Below are 13,763 nucleotides of genomic sequence, written 5' to 3'. Positions count from 1 at the left end.
TACACTAAAACAACGAGATCGAACATATAAATCATATATTCATGTTAGACTTGAGTCATAGACACTAATTAACAACTTTATAAGTTAAAAACATCAAGAACACAAAATCTAGTGATTTTAGAAAGTTACCCAAATGTAATTAAATCGATATGGAATCGAAGAGGAAGTTGCAAAGATTCCAAAAATGCAATTTGTTTTGATGGACACTTGCTAGAACGAAAATAGATGATGAATCTTTGTATTTGGGTGTTGAGAGAAAATGGAGGAAGTAACAAAGAAGGAGAAGATGAAGTGAATGGATGAGAGGAGTTTGACTCCTTTGACCTAGTCACCATTTTGGCATTTTGGCAAGTTTAGTCCCTCAAGTTTGAATCGGGTGCGTGAATTACCTAAACGAGATATTTTAAATCGCGTATTAACGGAAGATGTTATAAACATATAACGGACTTTAAAATAGTTAAACGGAAAGTAAACGGAAAAAGGAGGGATGTTACATGTACCACGGTCAAACCACGTTCGAACCGAATATGCTTTTGCAATATATATATGCGGTCAAACCACGGTCAAACCGAATATGCTTTTGTAATATATGTACCACGGTCAAACCACGGTCGAACCGAATATGCTTTTTCTCCCTTTTTAAATGCTTTTGCAATATATATATTTTTGGGACTGAGAATACATGTGCTACTTTTATAAATGTTTGACGAAATAGACACAAGTAATCGAAACTACATTATATGGTTGAATGATCGAAACCGAATATGCCCCTTTTAGTCTGGTAATCTAAGAATTATGGAACAGACACCCTAATTGACGCGAATCCTAAAGATAGATCTATGGGCACTAACAAGCCCCAGTCAGAGAATTTGAACTGCTTTAGTACTTCGATTTAATCATGTCTGAAGGGAGTCCCGGAATGATGGGGATATTCTATATGCATCTTGTTAATGTCGATTACCAGGTGTTCAATCCATATGAATGATTTTTGTCTCTATGTATGGGACGTATATTTATGAGAAATGGAAAAGAAAATCTCGTGGTCTATTAAATTAATGGAAATGATTATTTATGATAAACTAATGAATTCACCAACCTTTTGGTTCACACTTGAAAGCATGTTTATTCTCAGGTATTAAAGAAATCTTCGGCTGTGCATTTGCTCATTTTAGAGATATTACTTGGAGTCATTCATGACATATTTCAAAAGACGTTGCATTCAAGTCGTTGAGTTCATCAAGATTATTATTAAGTCAATTATAGTTGAATATATTATGAAATGGTATGCATGCCGTCAACTTTCGATGTAATGAAAGTTAGTCTTTTAAAAACGAATGTAATGTTTGTAAAATGTATCATATAGAGGTCAAGTACCTCGCGATGTAATCAAATGTAATGTATTCATCCAGATGGATTAGGACGGGTCCTTTCACTATCCCCGCCGCAACGCGCGGGGTGGGCCGGACCGGACCTTGTTATATATACTTTCAGAGTTATAGTACAAACTAAATTAATTCATGGCAATTGCTAGTGATTCATCATTTCGTTCGTTTCTTTGTTTCAAGGCATGCATGTTGCGACTGTTTTTAGTGATTCAATCGTAATCTCAACTTTTGGTGTTCAGTTAAAGTACTATGTAACACTTAACCTTTATAGTTTGCTCGCACATTATTTAAATTTTTTGACTAATATATTTCGGCAATATTGCGTGCCAGCATCGAACCATAATTTTGGATTCGCCCCTACTTTTGCACCAACACCAAAACCGGTTTGCTTTGTGTTGCCAGGTTAGTAAATCATGTATTTAGATACTTTTTTTGCAAAATCTTAAAGTCAACATTTATGTGTAACTCAAGAATTATGGATGTTATCGATTATTATCCTTGTGGAGTTGTGTACATTTAAGGTTTAGATTTTAGAATTTATGGATTGGGGTTTAGGGTATAGTGTTTAAGGTTTAAGGTTTAGTGCGTAAGGTTAAGGGTTGGTGGTTAAGGGTTTAGGGTTGATTTAGGGTTTAGGGTTTAGATATAGGGTTTAGAGTTCAATGTATAACGCTCATGGTTTAGTGTTTAGCGTTTATGGTTTAGATTTTGAGGTTTATGGTTTAGTGTTTAGGGTTTATGCTTTAGACTTTAAGGTTTAGGGTTTAGGGTATATGGTTTAGAGTTTAGTGTTTAGGGTATAAGGTTTAGGGTTTAGAGTTTAGTGTATAGGGTTTAAGGTTTAGTGTTTAGGGTTTATGGTTTAGACTTTAAGGTTTAAGGTTTAGACTTTAAGGGTTTATGGTACTAGTGCGTTTCAAACCATGCGGGTAGTGGGTATGGTAAGAAAACAAACTATCCACATTTTGATTGATTCGGGTAGCACGCACAATTTTCTTGATGTTAATACGGCTAAGAAACTTGGGTGCGAATGTGTCAATGTGGAACCAATGATGGTAGTGGTTCCGGGTGGTAACAAAATACTTACAACTAGTGAATGTGCTAATTTTCGTTGGGCAATATGTGGTCAAAATTTTGTTAGCAACATGGTTGTAATCCCACTTGGCGGAAGTGAGATGGTACTAGGCATTCAATGGTTAAAAACCCTTGGGGATATATCTTGGAATTTTGATGCGCTTAAGATGTCATTTTGGTACAATGGAAATAAAGTTGAACTTTGTGGAAAGAAAAATATAGAAGCCCAATTAACACATGGTCGAGGATTTGAGAAAACGCTAGGCCCAACAAAAGCCCACTTAAATTCCATGAGCTTGTGCGTATTTCCAGCCCAATTGTGGGCCACTGAATTAGCCCAACAACATCAAGCCATCAGACTTCACAAGTTTCCTGTTATACACCAAGTTGTCGATGAATTTTCAAGTGTATTTGAAATACCTACTTCATTGCCTCCTCAGAGGGCATTTGACCATCAGATTCCACTTAAGCATGGTACGCAACCGATTAGCATCCGACCTTATCAACACCCTCCTTGCCAAAAAGATTCAATCGAGAAGATGGTTAAAGAGTTGCTAGAGTCGGGAGTTATAAGATCGAGCCAAAGTCCTTTCTCGGCACCGATTGTAATGGTTAAGAAAAAAGACGGTACGTGGCGCATGTGCGTTGATTACCGGGAGCTCAACAAACAAACCATTAAAGACAAGTTTCCTATTCCCATTATCGAAGAACTTATTGATGAATTATGCGGTTCCAAATATTTTTCGAAGCTAGACTTACGATCGGGCTACCATCAAATACGAATGGATCTTAATGATATCGAAAAAACCGCATTCAAAACGCACGAAGGCCATTACGAGTTTTTAGTTATGCCCTTTGGTTTAACAAATGCGCCATCAACGTTTCAAGCCTTGATGAATGACGTATTCAAACCATTTTTATGGAAATTCACTTTGGTGTTCTTCGATGATATATTGGTATATAGTCCCACTTTAGAAACTCATGTTGAGCATCTACGTGCAGTTCTACAAGTAATGCAACAAAATCAATTGTATGCTAAAATGTCTAAGTGTGTTTTTGCGACATCCGAAGTTGAATATTTGGGACATATAATCTCGGATAAGGGAGTATATACCGATCCAAATAAGGTGGAGGCCATGGCAAATTGGCCACAACCAAAAAATTTGAAGCAGTTACGTGGGTTTCTTAGCCTAACGGGATATTATAGAAGATTTATCAAAGGATACTCACAAGTGAGCTATCCCCTGACTAAGTTGCTCAAAAAAGATTCTTTCATATGGACTCAAGAAGCAACATGCGCATTCGAAACACTTAAGTTAGCGATGCAACAAGCTCCGGTACTCCAATTACCAAATTTTAATGAAATGTTTATTCTAGAAACGGATGCATCCGGTTATGGTATTGGCGCGGTGTTGCAACAGAATGGGCACCCCATAGCATTTGTGAGCAAGTCGTTGTCATTGAGGCATCAAAAGTTGTCCACCTATGAGAACGAATTTATGGCCGTGATTTACGCCTTAGAGAAATGGAGAGGCTATTTGCTAGATCGTCATTTCATCATTCGCACGGATCATATTAGTCTTATATATTTGTTGGATCAACGCATTTATACACCTACGCAAATGAAATGGCTTCCCAAATTAATGGGTTTTGATTACGAAATAGTGTATAAACGGGGAAGTGAAAACGTAGCCGCTGATGCTTTATCGCGAGTTGAAGGCATGGGTCAATTAGCAAAAATTCATGTCTCAACCATTGATACCAACTTGCAAACAAGAATTAATCAAAGTGTTGCTGGAGATCTTGACTTACAACAGCTTTTGGAGAAATTAGCTACAGGGGATCCCACGACTAAGAACTACACTCTTGTGGATGGCATATTGTACCGTAAACAGAAACTAGTCGTTGGTGCAAATACAGAGCTACGAGCATTTCTGTTACATCACTTTCATGATGGCGCAGTTGGCGGACACTCGGGAATTAATGGTACGATTAAGCGGCTCAAAACATGTTTTTATTGGAAGGGTTTGCGCAAAGATGTGAAAATTATGTGCGTTCTTGTATCACTTGTCAACGATGCAAACCCGAGTTGGTTTTATACCCCGGTCTCTTACAGCCGTTACCAATTCCAACTCGCATTTGGTCCGACATATCAATGGATTTTATCGAAGGGTTGCCTAAATCGGGAGGAAAAGATGTTATCTTTGTGGTTGTCGATCGGTTGAGTAAATATGGGCATTTCATTCCTCTAAGCCATCCTTTTACGGCTTCCCAAGTAGCAAACTGCATTTGTGGAAAATGTGTACAAACTTCATGGCTTACCAAGAGTTATCGTAAGCGATAGGGATAAAATTTTCACAAGTAATTTTTGGAGGGAATTCTTCAAAATGCTCAACGTTAACCTTCACTTGTCTACCGCATATCACCCCCAAACCGACAGTCAAACGGAGGTGGTCAATCGGTGTGTCTAGAGTTACTTAAGATGTATGGTGGGCGACAAACCAAATGAGTGGATAAAATGGTTATCGTTTTCCGAGTATTGGTACAATACCAATTTTCACACGTCTATACAAACACCACCTTATGAAGTCGTATATGGACAATCTCCGTTCTCCATTACTACCTATGTCCCGGGCAGTTCCAATGTGGAGGCTGTTGACCGCTCGCTTCGGGCAAGGGAAGATGTAATTACCATGCTTCAATTTCACCTTAAACGTGACAAGACCGAATGAAATATTATGCAGATCAGCGACGTACTGAGCGCCAATTTGGTGTTGGGTGTTGGGTTTATGTCAAGTTACAACCTTTTCGTCAAATTTCATTACGAGGTTCGACTCAACACAAGTTTTCCCCAAAGTATTACGGGCCATTCCAAATTCAAGAGCGCATTGGGGAAGTGGCTTATCGATTGTTGTTACCATCAACGTCTCAGATACACCCCGTTTTTCACGTATCTCAACTTAAGCAACGTAAAGGCGATGCTCCTGACTCTGCTGGCACAATACCTCCAATCGATACCAATAGTGTATTGGCAGCTAAACCTATCAAAATTTTGGCCCGACGAATGGTTAAGCGAAACAATAGACCAGATATCTTGTTTTTGATCCACTGGCAAGGAGCAAATGAGGAAGATGCTACCTGGGAGAGAGCTGCTGATATCATGCTTCGTTATCCGGAGTTCGATGTCATGGAACAACATCCTTGAGGTCAAGAATGTCTTCAAGGAAGGGGGATTGTTACGAACAGGACACGTGAGCTGCACGTGGGCTCAGTTAGAGGTTAAAACTGTTAAGACAAGTTCGTTACAAGTCTGGAGCTGTTAGAGTTGTTTCAGTTATTCGTGTAGCATAAATAGAAGTACAAGCACTTAGTGATTCATTCAGTTCATGTATTGCAAAATCACTTTCTCTCTGTAACAAACTTTTCAATATCAATAAAACTCCATTGTTGCATAGCTCGAGCTTGTTTCTTTTCCATAGCTTCAGTTTACAACACGTGATTCCTCGAATCAAGTTATCAATTCAGGAAGCACACATCATATAAACCGGCGGTGCTTGACAAGTTAACAGAAAACGAGATACCTTGCTCTTGTCGAATTAATAATGCATGAAACCTATTAATTTCAATGTAAAACAAAATCTTTATACTTCACAATTACATTACATCATAGTTTAAATTTTAAGTTTTCAAACTAAACTATTCAATTCCTCTCAAACGAATTAAAAAAGAATAAAAATAAAAAAAATCATAAGCATATTAAATATTTTTATTTAATAAAAATATTAGGGTTTTCCATTGGTCTCTTCTCATTTTTACACAAATCTGGTTAAAACCAGATTTTGACAATTCTGATTTGGTACAAAGAAAACTTCAGTTTGGAATCCGACAAACAATATGTTGGTACCACATAAAGAACTTCAGATAACTTTAGACAATGAACCAAGAGTTGAAGCCCGACTTCAAGTTGTGTATCTCGGTATTTTTGTTTTACCAAACGCTTGTTTTATATTAACCGCCCAGTAAGATTTGAAGATGACAAAATAGACCGACGATGAACACATCATCAAAGCCACTACCATCTGCGTAGTTGCTGCTGAACAAAACCAACCTGCAACAAACATAATGAACTTTATGGAGAAATTTTTTTAGATATAGAGTGAAGACATCAAAAGAAGAAAAAACGGAAAGATGCATTAAACAGGTAACCAACTTATTAAACGTCCCTCAACTTCTTGTATGCTAATTAAGTCATCAACTTCTAATCTAATACAACAATACCCAAACTTGATTGCTATAGAGAGCTCAGGGATGTAATTTGAAAACCATATGTAAAACTGCATACAAAAATAAGTGCAGAACCTACTACAAAACTTCATTCATTGTGAAACTGCATACAGATTGAGCAACCCAAGGTAGGAAAACTATGGGAACTTAACTGACCAATCACAATAGAGACATCAACCAGAGTGAAATATATCATCATACTACGACATACGGACATCAACAAAGCAACTGATATATGTACCAGTCACAGTCAGGTCCTTTTTGCCAAGTACTAAATCCACAAAATGTAACCCAGGAGCAGTAAAAAGAACACTGATATATGTACCGCTAAAACCAGTGTAATCAATCAATTGATACATAATGCATTGTTTCGGCTTTAAGACTACTTCCTAAGATGTCAGTTTTTATGTAAATTTGAGTTTGTTACTGACATTGATTGCCAATCATGTAGTATTCCCTTCTTTAGATTGAGCTTTCAACTTCTCCAATTGTTTCCTTAAATACGCCTGTTTTAACTTCTCACGTCGTACAGCCATCTGCTCTTGTCTGCGAACTTTCAATTCAGATACTTTTTCCCGAGCTTGATTTACTTCTTCATGAACTTCCCTGAAAAATAGCACATATAAAAAAAGATTTAGTTTATCAACAACAAAATAAAACATCAGGTAACACTGCTTATATATACTGTATATGGATATGGATTTATGACCTTGGTTATCATTCAAACAAGAATACCGTAACATTATCATTAAAGTATTCAAAAGGTTACACTAGGTCCACCAAAATATAGCAACGGCAATACAATGCGCCTATTTATCAATTATGTTTCCTTACTACCATTTCCGGACAAAAAGTTGTCTACTGACTAAAGCCACTAAAAAAATTATTACGATTTAAATACCTTAAAGAGTTGTCTAAACGTTGTAAATAAAGAATTTGATTGTAAAGTAAAAAAAATAGGGCTATTTCAATTCGGGGACAGTTGTTATTTTACAATCTTCCGACAAGTTTTGGTCAGCATGAACACACTATCCGTCTCAACTTTGAATAATAAAGTTTCCAATACAAAGCAACAGCCTATATTTACATGAATTAAATTAAATGAAAAGTACCGAGTACCTTACAAAACGCTTATGCTCATCATTGTCTACTGTACCAGCTGCCCTGCCGAGACCCGTAGCTATTGTTTCAGACAAAACGGGCTCATCATCCTTATCAGGCTCATGATCTGCCACTTCGGTGGAAAACATATAATGTCCCTTAGGTTGCAGTGATTCTTCTTTTACGATGCTCTTACTGAAAAAGTCAACACAGTATTTTTCTTTATCTTCCTCATCGGACAGTTCTCCTTTTGCCAGCTTTTCATACAGTGCAGCTTTCTTCTCTAATGCTGCGTAACTTGCTGACCCGTCTTTGACAGCTTTCATCTCGAGCTTATCCCTGTCATTTAGTCGAACAAGTCAAAAGAAAAATATTAATTATCATTCTTTCTAATTACATGCAGACGCAAAAGAGTAGCCATATACTCATCTTATATGTTCAAGGTATCAGAATTTTATTTAGTGAATCCTATTAATTAATATACAATGGATGGAAAGGCAAATGTAGGTCCATTTTTTACACAAGCAAATATCTAAAAAGAAAAAGTAAGGGTGCATGAACAATGGCAAGATTTTGAAGCCGACAGTTTATGGCCAGTTTCTAGTATGGGAGTATGAACAACCTCATGAAGTTACATTTACTAGTAAGGTTATCCTAAAAAATAAACTTAACCACCTCAGCCCATTGCAAGTTACTTCAGACCAAAAATGCAACTGATTATTAAGACAAGCCAAGACAATGGAAAGATGTTCTAATTAACTTCTGTTATTAAGTGTAACATCATTACACGTGCTGAATGCTGATGCCTTGTATAAGTTTGAAGAAATTTTAAAGCTTTAGGGATAATAATAGGAGGATGCAAGACATGACGAGGCGAGCTGATACTAGATCTATTTGCAAAAAGGGGCCACATAAAAGTTCTTTGCATCAAGGGAAATTTTTTGGAAGCTACAGCGTTTTCAGAATTGTCTTAACGATTTTGCAAAAGGGATTATCTATAAAACTGGCTTTTCCTGACATTATAGAATTAGTAAACTCGTTCGTAATATACCAAAATTATGTTGCATATATATAAATTTGATCTTGAATGAAACTTTCTTTAACTATCGAAGCCATGAATGAAGAAATTAACGATACTTCTTTATCTTTTGAGTTTCAAAAAGTAGAAAACATAGAAAGAGGTATAACGCGCCTTTTAACATAAAGAGGCATAGCACAGAATATTATCAATATAAAATAACCAGTTTCGCCAAATAGGGACTTAATATATGAAAATGCTCAATTATCGACTAAATGTCATGAAAATATAGAGCAATCTCATAAAACAATTATAAGGATACGCGACTTCCAACAGCGTATGAACAAGTTAATATGAACTACATATATTATTACTCTTCTAAAGCAACTAAACAAACAATCATCAGTATATCATATCAGTATAATTGAACAAATCCAAAAGGTAATTATTTGATAAACAGATGGCAGTCTACTTTCAAACTTCTCATTAAAATTAGGCAAACCTAGGGCATGGTTGTAAAAGTCAGGATTAATCGGGATTTAGGGCTACTCCAACTCGACTAGTCTAATCCCACTTAAAAGTCGGTCATGGGTCAGAGATTATTTTATCAAATTAGGATTAATTGGTCAAAGAGGTCATAGTAAAACTTGGTCAAGCTTGAAGTATTTGAACAATTGAGCGGTTATGCATAGAATTCTAGACAACTATGTTAACGTTTATGTTTCTAGACAGTAATGTATATTTTATGTTTATAGTGACATTATATGATAAAGATGTATCTGATTAGTGCCCGATTTGGCCAATTAGTCCCTACAAGGTTTCGGTCGATTAGTCCCACCTATCAATTCTTTACAACCTCCGACTAAGGGTCGTAGCCAAGCTAAGTGCCTAACCATGAAAATTAGAAACCACACAAGAAATAAACTCCATAAACCAAAAAATAATACTATATATAATTAATAATTGGACAGCTCTTAAGTAAATCAGTATCGATCAAACAAGTCACTATTAGGTTTTCATTAACCCTATAGTCCTAAGAACAAACCAGTATCAGTCAAACAATTCATAAATAAAAAAAAAAAAAAAAAAAAAAAAAAAACGATAAAATTAAATTAGGGGTAATTTAGGGTTCCATACTTGTGAGAACGATCTTGAACGCCGGAATTTTTGGCAGAAAACGTATCCTTGGGAGTGATTTTCTTCTTAGCGCGATGGACATCGAGTTGATCAGGATTTGTATTCAAATGATTAGATTTGGCTTCTTCTTGAGATTTGTATAATTGAGCTTTAAGTTCGAGAATTGATGAAGGACCTACACCGGCGATTGCACGGTGTTTTTTAGGCATGATTGATGATTCCGTTAGCCATCCTAGTGATTCAACAACCACTCTTTTTTTCTTCCCCATTTCGTCTGTTGAGCTCATTCTCCAAACCCTAATTTGTGGCTTTGTAAAATTGAAATTGATTAATTTGATTGATGATGCTTCCAATTGATCGATGGGTGATATTTTAGGGTTTTTAATCAATACAAGTTTCGTTCATTTGTAAAGTCGCTGAATTGAACAAACATATAAGGGGTTTAATCTCTTTTCTCGAAAACTTTTATGATTCTATTTTTTATTCAAAAAAAAACTACTTGTCAAAATCCAAGCCTTTAGATTAGAATGCTGACTTTTAATCTCAACCATTGAAATTGCTTATGACATCATTTAAGTTTCTAAGCAGCCGTTACTGTACATTTTTACATTCATGCCCTTCTTTTAAATTTAAATTTGTACTCTAACCGGCGTCATTTTAGTTTTGAAGCGGTAGTTGAGTTAATTTATTAAGTCTTTTACTAAAAAACCGCCAGCTTAATTAGGGCAAACAAACTTTACCCTAAATCTCAAACGATTAGTCATTGGATTATTTCGATTAGATGATGAACATTGAATTGAAGCCGTCGTTAGATTATTTCGATTGGATTGATGAACATTGAATTGAAGCCGATTATTAGGGTGTTTTATATAAGAGAGGAATCTATGGAGTAAAAAAGCACCTGGTATATTATATCTTCTCACATAATCGTATGTTAGGCGATTTATCTGAAAGTCGACCAATGAAGCTAGCGACTATCTGAATGGAATACGCAAGGATTGTCTCACATATCTTTTCTATCCATCTTCAATCTGATTTTCCTAACGTAATATGAACTTTCCTATATAAACATCTACAGTTTAATGATTATGAATTAATACATGATGATGAAGCTAACGATGATATGAATGGAATACGCAAGGCTTGTTTCACATATTTTTTGCATTTATTTCCAATCTGATTATCTAAAAGTAATATGAATTTTCCATTATAAACATCTGTAGTTCGATGATTATGAATTAATATAGGATCTTTAATGTTCAGATAGTTCAAATTTCGTTGTTTCTCATAATGCTACATGTGGTGGAGTAAGGTGTATGGGTTATAATTGTTTATGAAAATTAACACACTAATTTCTTTTGAGATACGGAGTAACATATTAAGAACACAATCTGGCCACTTACAATTCCAAACCTTTTGCAGTAACGATCTGGATTTTTAAATGGAGCTGCGATTAATAGCTGGTGATCTGGATTAATAAATATGAAAGGTAATTTCTAAAATTTGTTCACTTCACTACATCGTAAAGCACCTACGATGTGAATATGGTTATTTATTTCCTTTTCCCTTGTAGTTATAAGCAATCTGGACCACAATTCTCGGCATGGAAATGGCCTACTGCAGAGATCAAGGCTGCTTTGCTGATTGGCTAACGGACTCAACACATTACAAAGGCGACTTCAGGGGTTATATGATTTGGAAACAAACCTCAAAAGGTTTTTGGTAAGAACGTTTGGTCTATCCCGACATTGTTTAGGCCTTTTCAAGTCGCAAGTTTTGAGTCGTTACCCAAAAGATAAAAGAACAATAGAATGGTTTGCAGCCAATGGCTTATTATAAATAACCGTACTTTTGGAGATCCAACCATTAAGGGAATGGCAGTAGGTAGGGTCATGAGAGTTAACCCACTGTTTGTGATTTTGGGTTGAAATAACCCCTGAATGGGTTTGCGAAGTAACACTCAATTTACATGGGCATGAATTATGGATTTTATGGGTTACCTGTGCAAATGCTGATCTCACATTAGTGCTATTCCTCTAATTAACTAAGGAGTAATGGCAGTGGGATTTGGCATAAGGAGTTGTCTCTTACTCCCGTATTTGGGAAAAGAATATTGTTAATTATCTTTGTCAGCTGATCTATTTGGTGTATTGTTGCGTTAACAAGTTAAAATTTAATGGATCACTAATTTGTGACATTTTTATTTATTATATGATGTCTGATCGTTAGAAGTCAAACTATCATTAACTTTTGGTTAGTTTGACTATTTTATGTAATTTTCTATAAGTGTTAATGCTCTGAGTGTATGAATTATTATTAAAATTGTGTTTTGATTGTTTTGTAGGATGACAGGGTGGTAGTTGCAAGAGTTGATAGTCCAATTATGACTAACCGAGAGAGCTAAAAGTCAAGGATGAAGGAGGAAATGAAGAGTGTGATAATTGTCTAGATGACTACGTTGTATATGTGACGCCCCGTACCAAATCATCATGTACGGACCATCAACAACAGGATCATTACAAGGTTAAGTACTATATACATTTTCAAAAAGAGTTTGCATTCATAATTAAAAGTGATGTCAAACCAACATCGAAAGTTTTACAATCCAAAAGTATGCTTCACTAAGTAGAAGCAATAAATAAGTGTATGTGACCACCAAGGGTCGTTACAAGTCATAATTCAAAAGTACAAATGTTTGAATGCAAAGTAAAGTAGTTCATGCGTTGACAACTCTAAGCAGCGGGTGTCTACAGCACAAACTAGTACACGGCGGAAGCAACCTCAAGCACCTGAGAAATACATGCTTAAAAATGTCAACATAAAGGTTGGTGAGCTATAGTTTAAGTATAACAGTAATTAAGGTAGGCCACGAGATTTCAGTGCTACAACGAGCGTTTCAAAACAGTATGATAAAGTATATGTTAACCGTGGGCACTTGGTAACTAACTTAACGTTTATACCCCCTGAAAGTACACTTGGCAAGTGCGTATGTCTACGAAGTATTAAACACTCGTTAAATGCTAGCGCGACTAGCCCGAGTGGGAATGTCAAACCCTATGGATCCATATCTAAGATTCGCGTTCACGGTTCAAAAACCAATGATTAAACGTTACCGAGCTAAAGGGAATGTTTATGCCGTTGTATAACCCACACATATATAATTTTAAGTACTCGTGCCTAGTATGTAAAACATAAAATCCGCATGTATTCTCAGTTCCCAAAATAAGTTAAAGTAAAAAGGGAATGCTATAACTCACAATGATATGTAGCGGTAAAGTAGTAGTCGGGAAAGGTGTGTAAGTAAACGGTCCGAAGTCCTCAACCTAAGTCAAATAGTACTAAGTCAGTAAATCGTCTTAATAGGTTTAAAAGTATGTAATTAAGGTCTTAAGGGTCATCATCATTCATCATTAAACAAAAGGCGTAAAGTAGGTTTCGTTTATGAAAGTAGTTTAAAACAAAGTCTGACTTCAGTCAGTCACCACGGCCTCTACCCTTACTGAATTAAGGTGAGACCAGTGGCCATGGTTCCGTCTATGAGTCCCTTAAGTGTGGTAAAAATTCCAGAAGCAAACTCATCTTCGTTTGACCGTGGCGACGGTCTAAGTGCGAGTAGGTCAGAAATTTCTGCACAACGTTAAAGGACATAGTGACGATCGGAGGGCCATAAATCCTAAACCGTAACTCGGATTAAGATGAGTCCTATATGAAAAGTTATCTACTCGAAAAGTTCTATCTAAAAATCAAGGTTAGAACAGCCCAAG

General features: G+C 36.1%; 2 protein-coding genes across 3 annotated transcripts; one reads left to right on the top strand and one right to left on the bottom strand.

Moving 5' to 3' along the window:
* Positions 1-5,187: 5,187 nt before the first annotated feature.
* On the top strand, positions 5,188-5,664 carry LOC139875440 (uncharacterized). The gene has a single exon (XM_071862776.1). It carries the CDS (start codon positions 5,188-5,190, stop codon positions 5,662-5,664), a length of 477 nt encoding a protein of 158 aa, XP_071718877.1.
* Positions 5,665-6,249: 585 nt separating this feature from the next.
* LOC139877436 (uncharacterized protein At4g18257-like) lies at positions 6,250-10,423 on the bottom strand. Of its 2 annotated transcripts, XM_071864865.1 has the most exons (4): positions 10,000-10,423; positions 7,863-8,183; positions 7,175-7,349; positions 6,250-6,567 (listed from the first exon to the last, which is right to left on the bottom strand). In XM_071864865.1, exons 1-3 carry the CDS (start codon positions 10,284-10,286, stop codon positions 7,187-7,189), a joined length of 771 nt encoding a protein of 256 aa, XP_071720966.1. In that variant the 5' UTR covers positions 10,287-10,423; the 3' UTR covers positions 6,250-6,567; positions 7,175-7,186. The 2 variants fall into 2 exon arrangements, with proteins under 2 accessions (XP_071720966.1, XP_071720965.1); XM_071864864.1 differs by lacking the exon at positions 6,250-6,567 and having other exon boundaries at positions 6,783-7,349.
* Between the last annotated feature and the right edge of the window lie 3,340 nt (positions 10,424-13,763).

This window comes from Rutidosis leptorrhynchoides, chromosome 11 (assembly GCF_046630445.1).
Source record: "Rutidosis leptorrhynchoides isolate AG116_Rl617_1_P2 chromosome 11, CSIRO_AGI_Rlap_v1, whole genome shotgun sequence".
Taxonomy (NCBI): Eukaryota; Viridiplantae; Streptophyta; class Magnoliopsida; order Asterales; family Asteraceae; genus Rutidosis; species Rutidosis leptorrhynchoides.
Note: the sequence above shows the minus strand (reverse complement) of the source record. Positions and strands in the feature narration are given on the sequence as shown.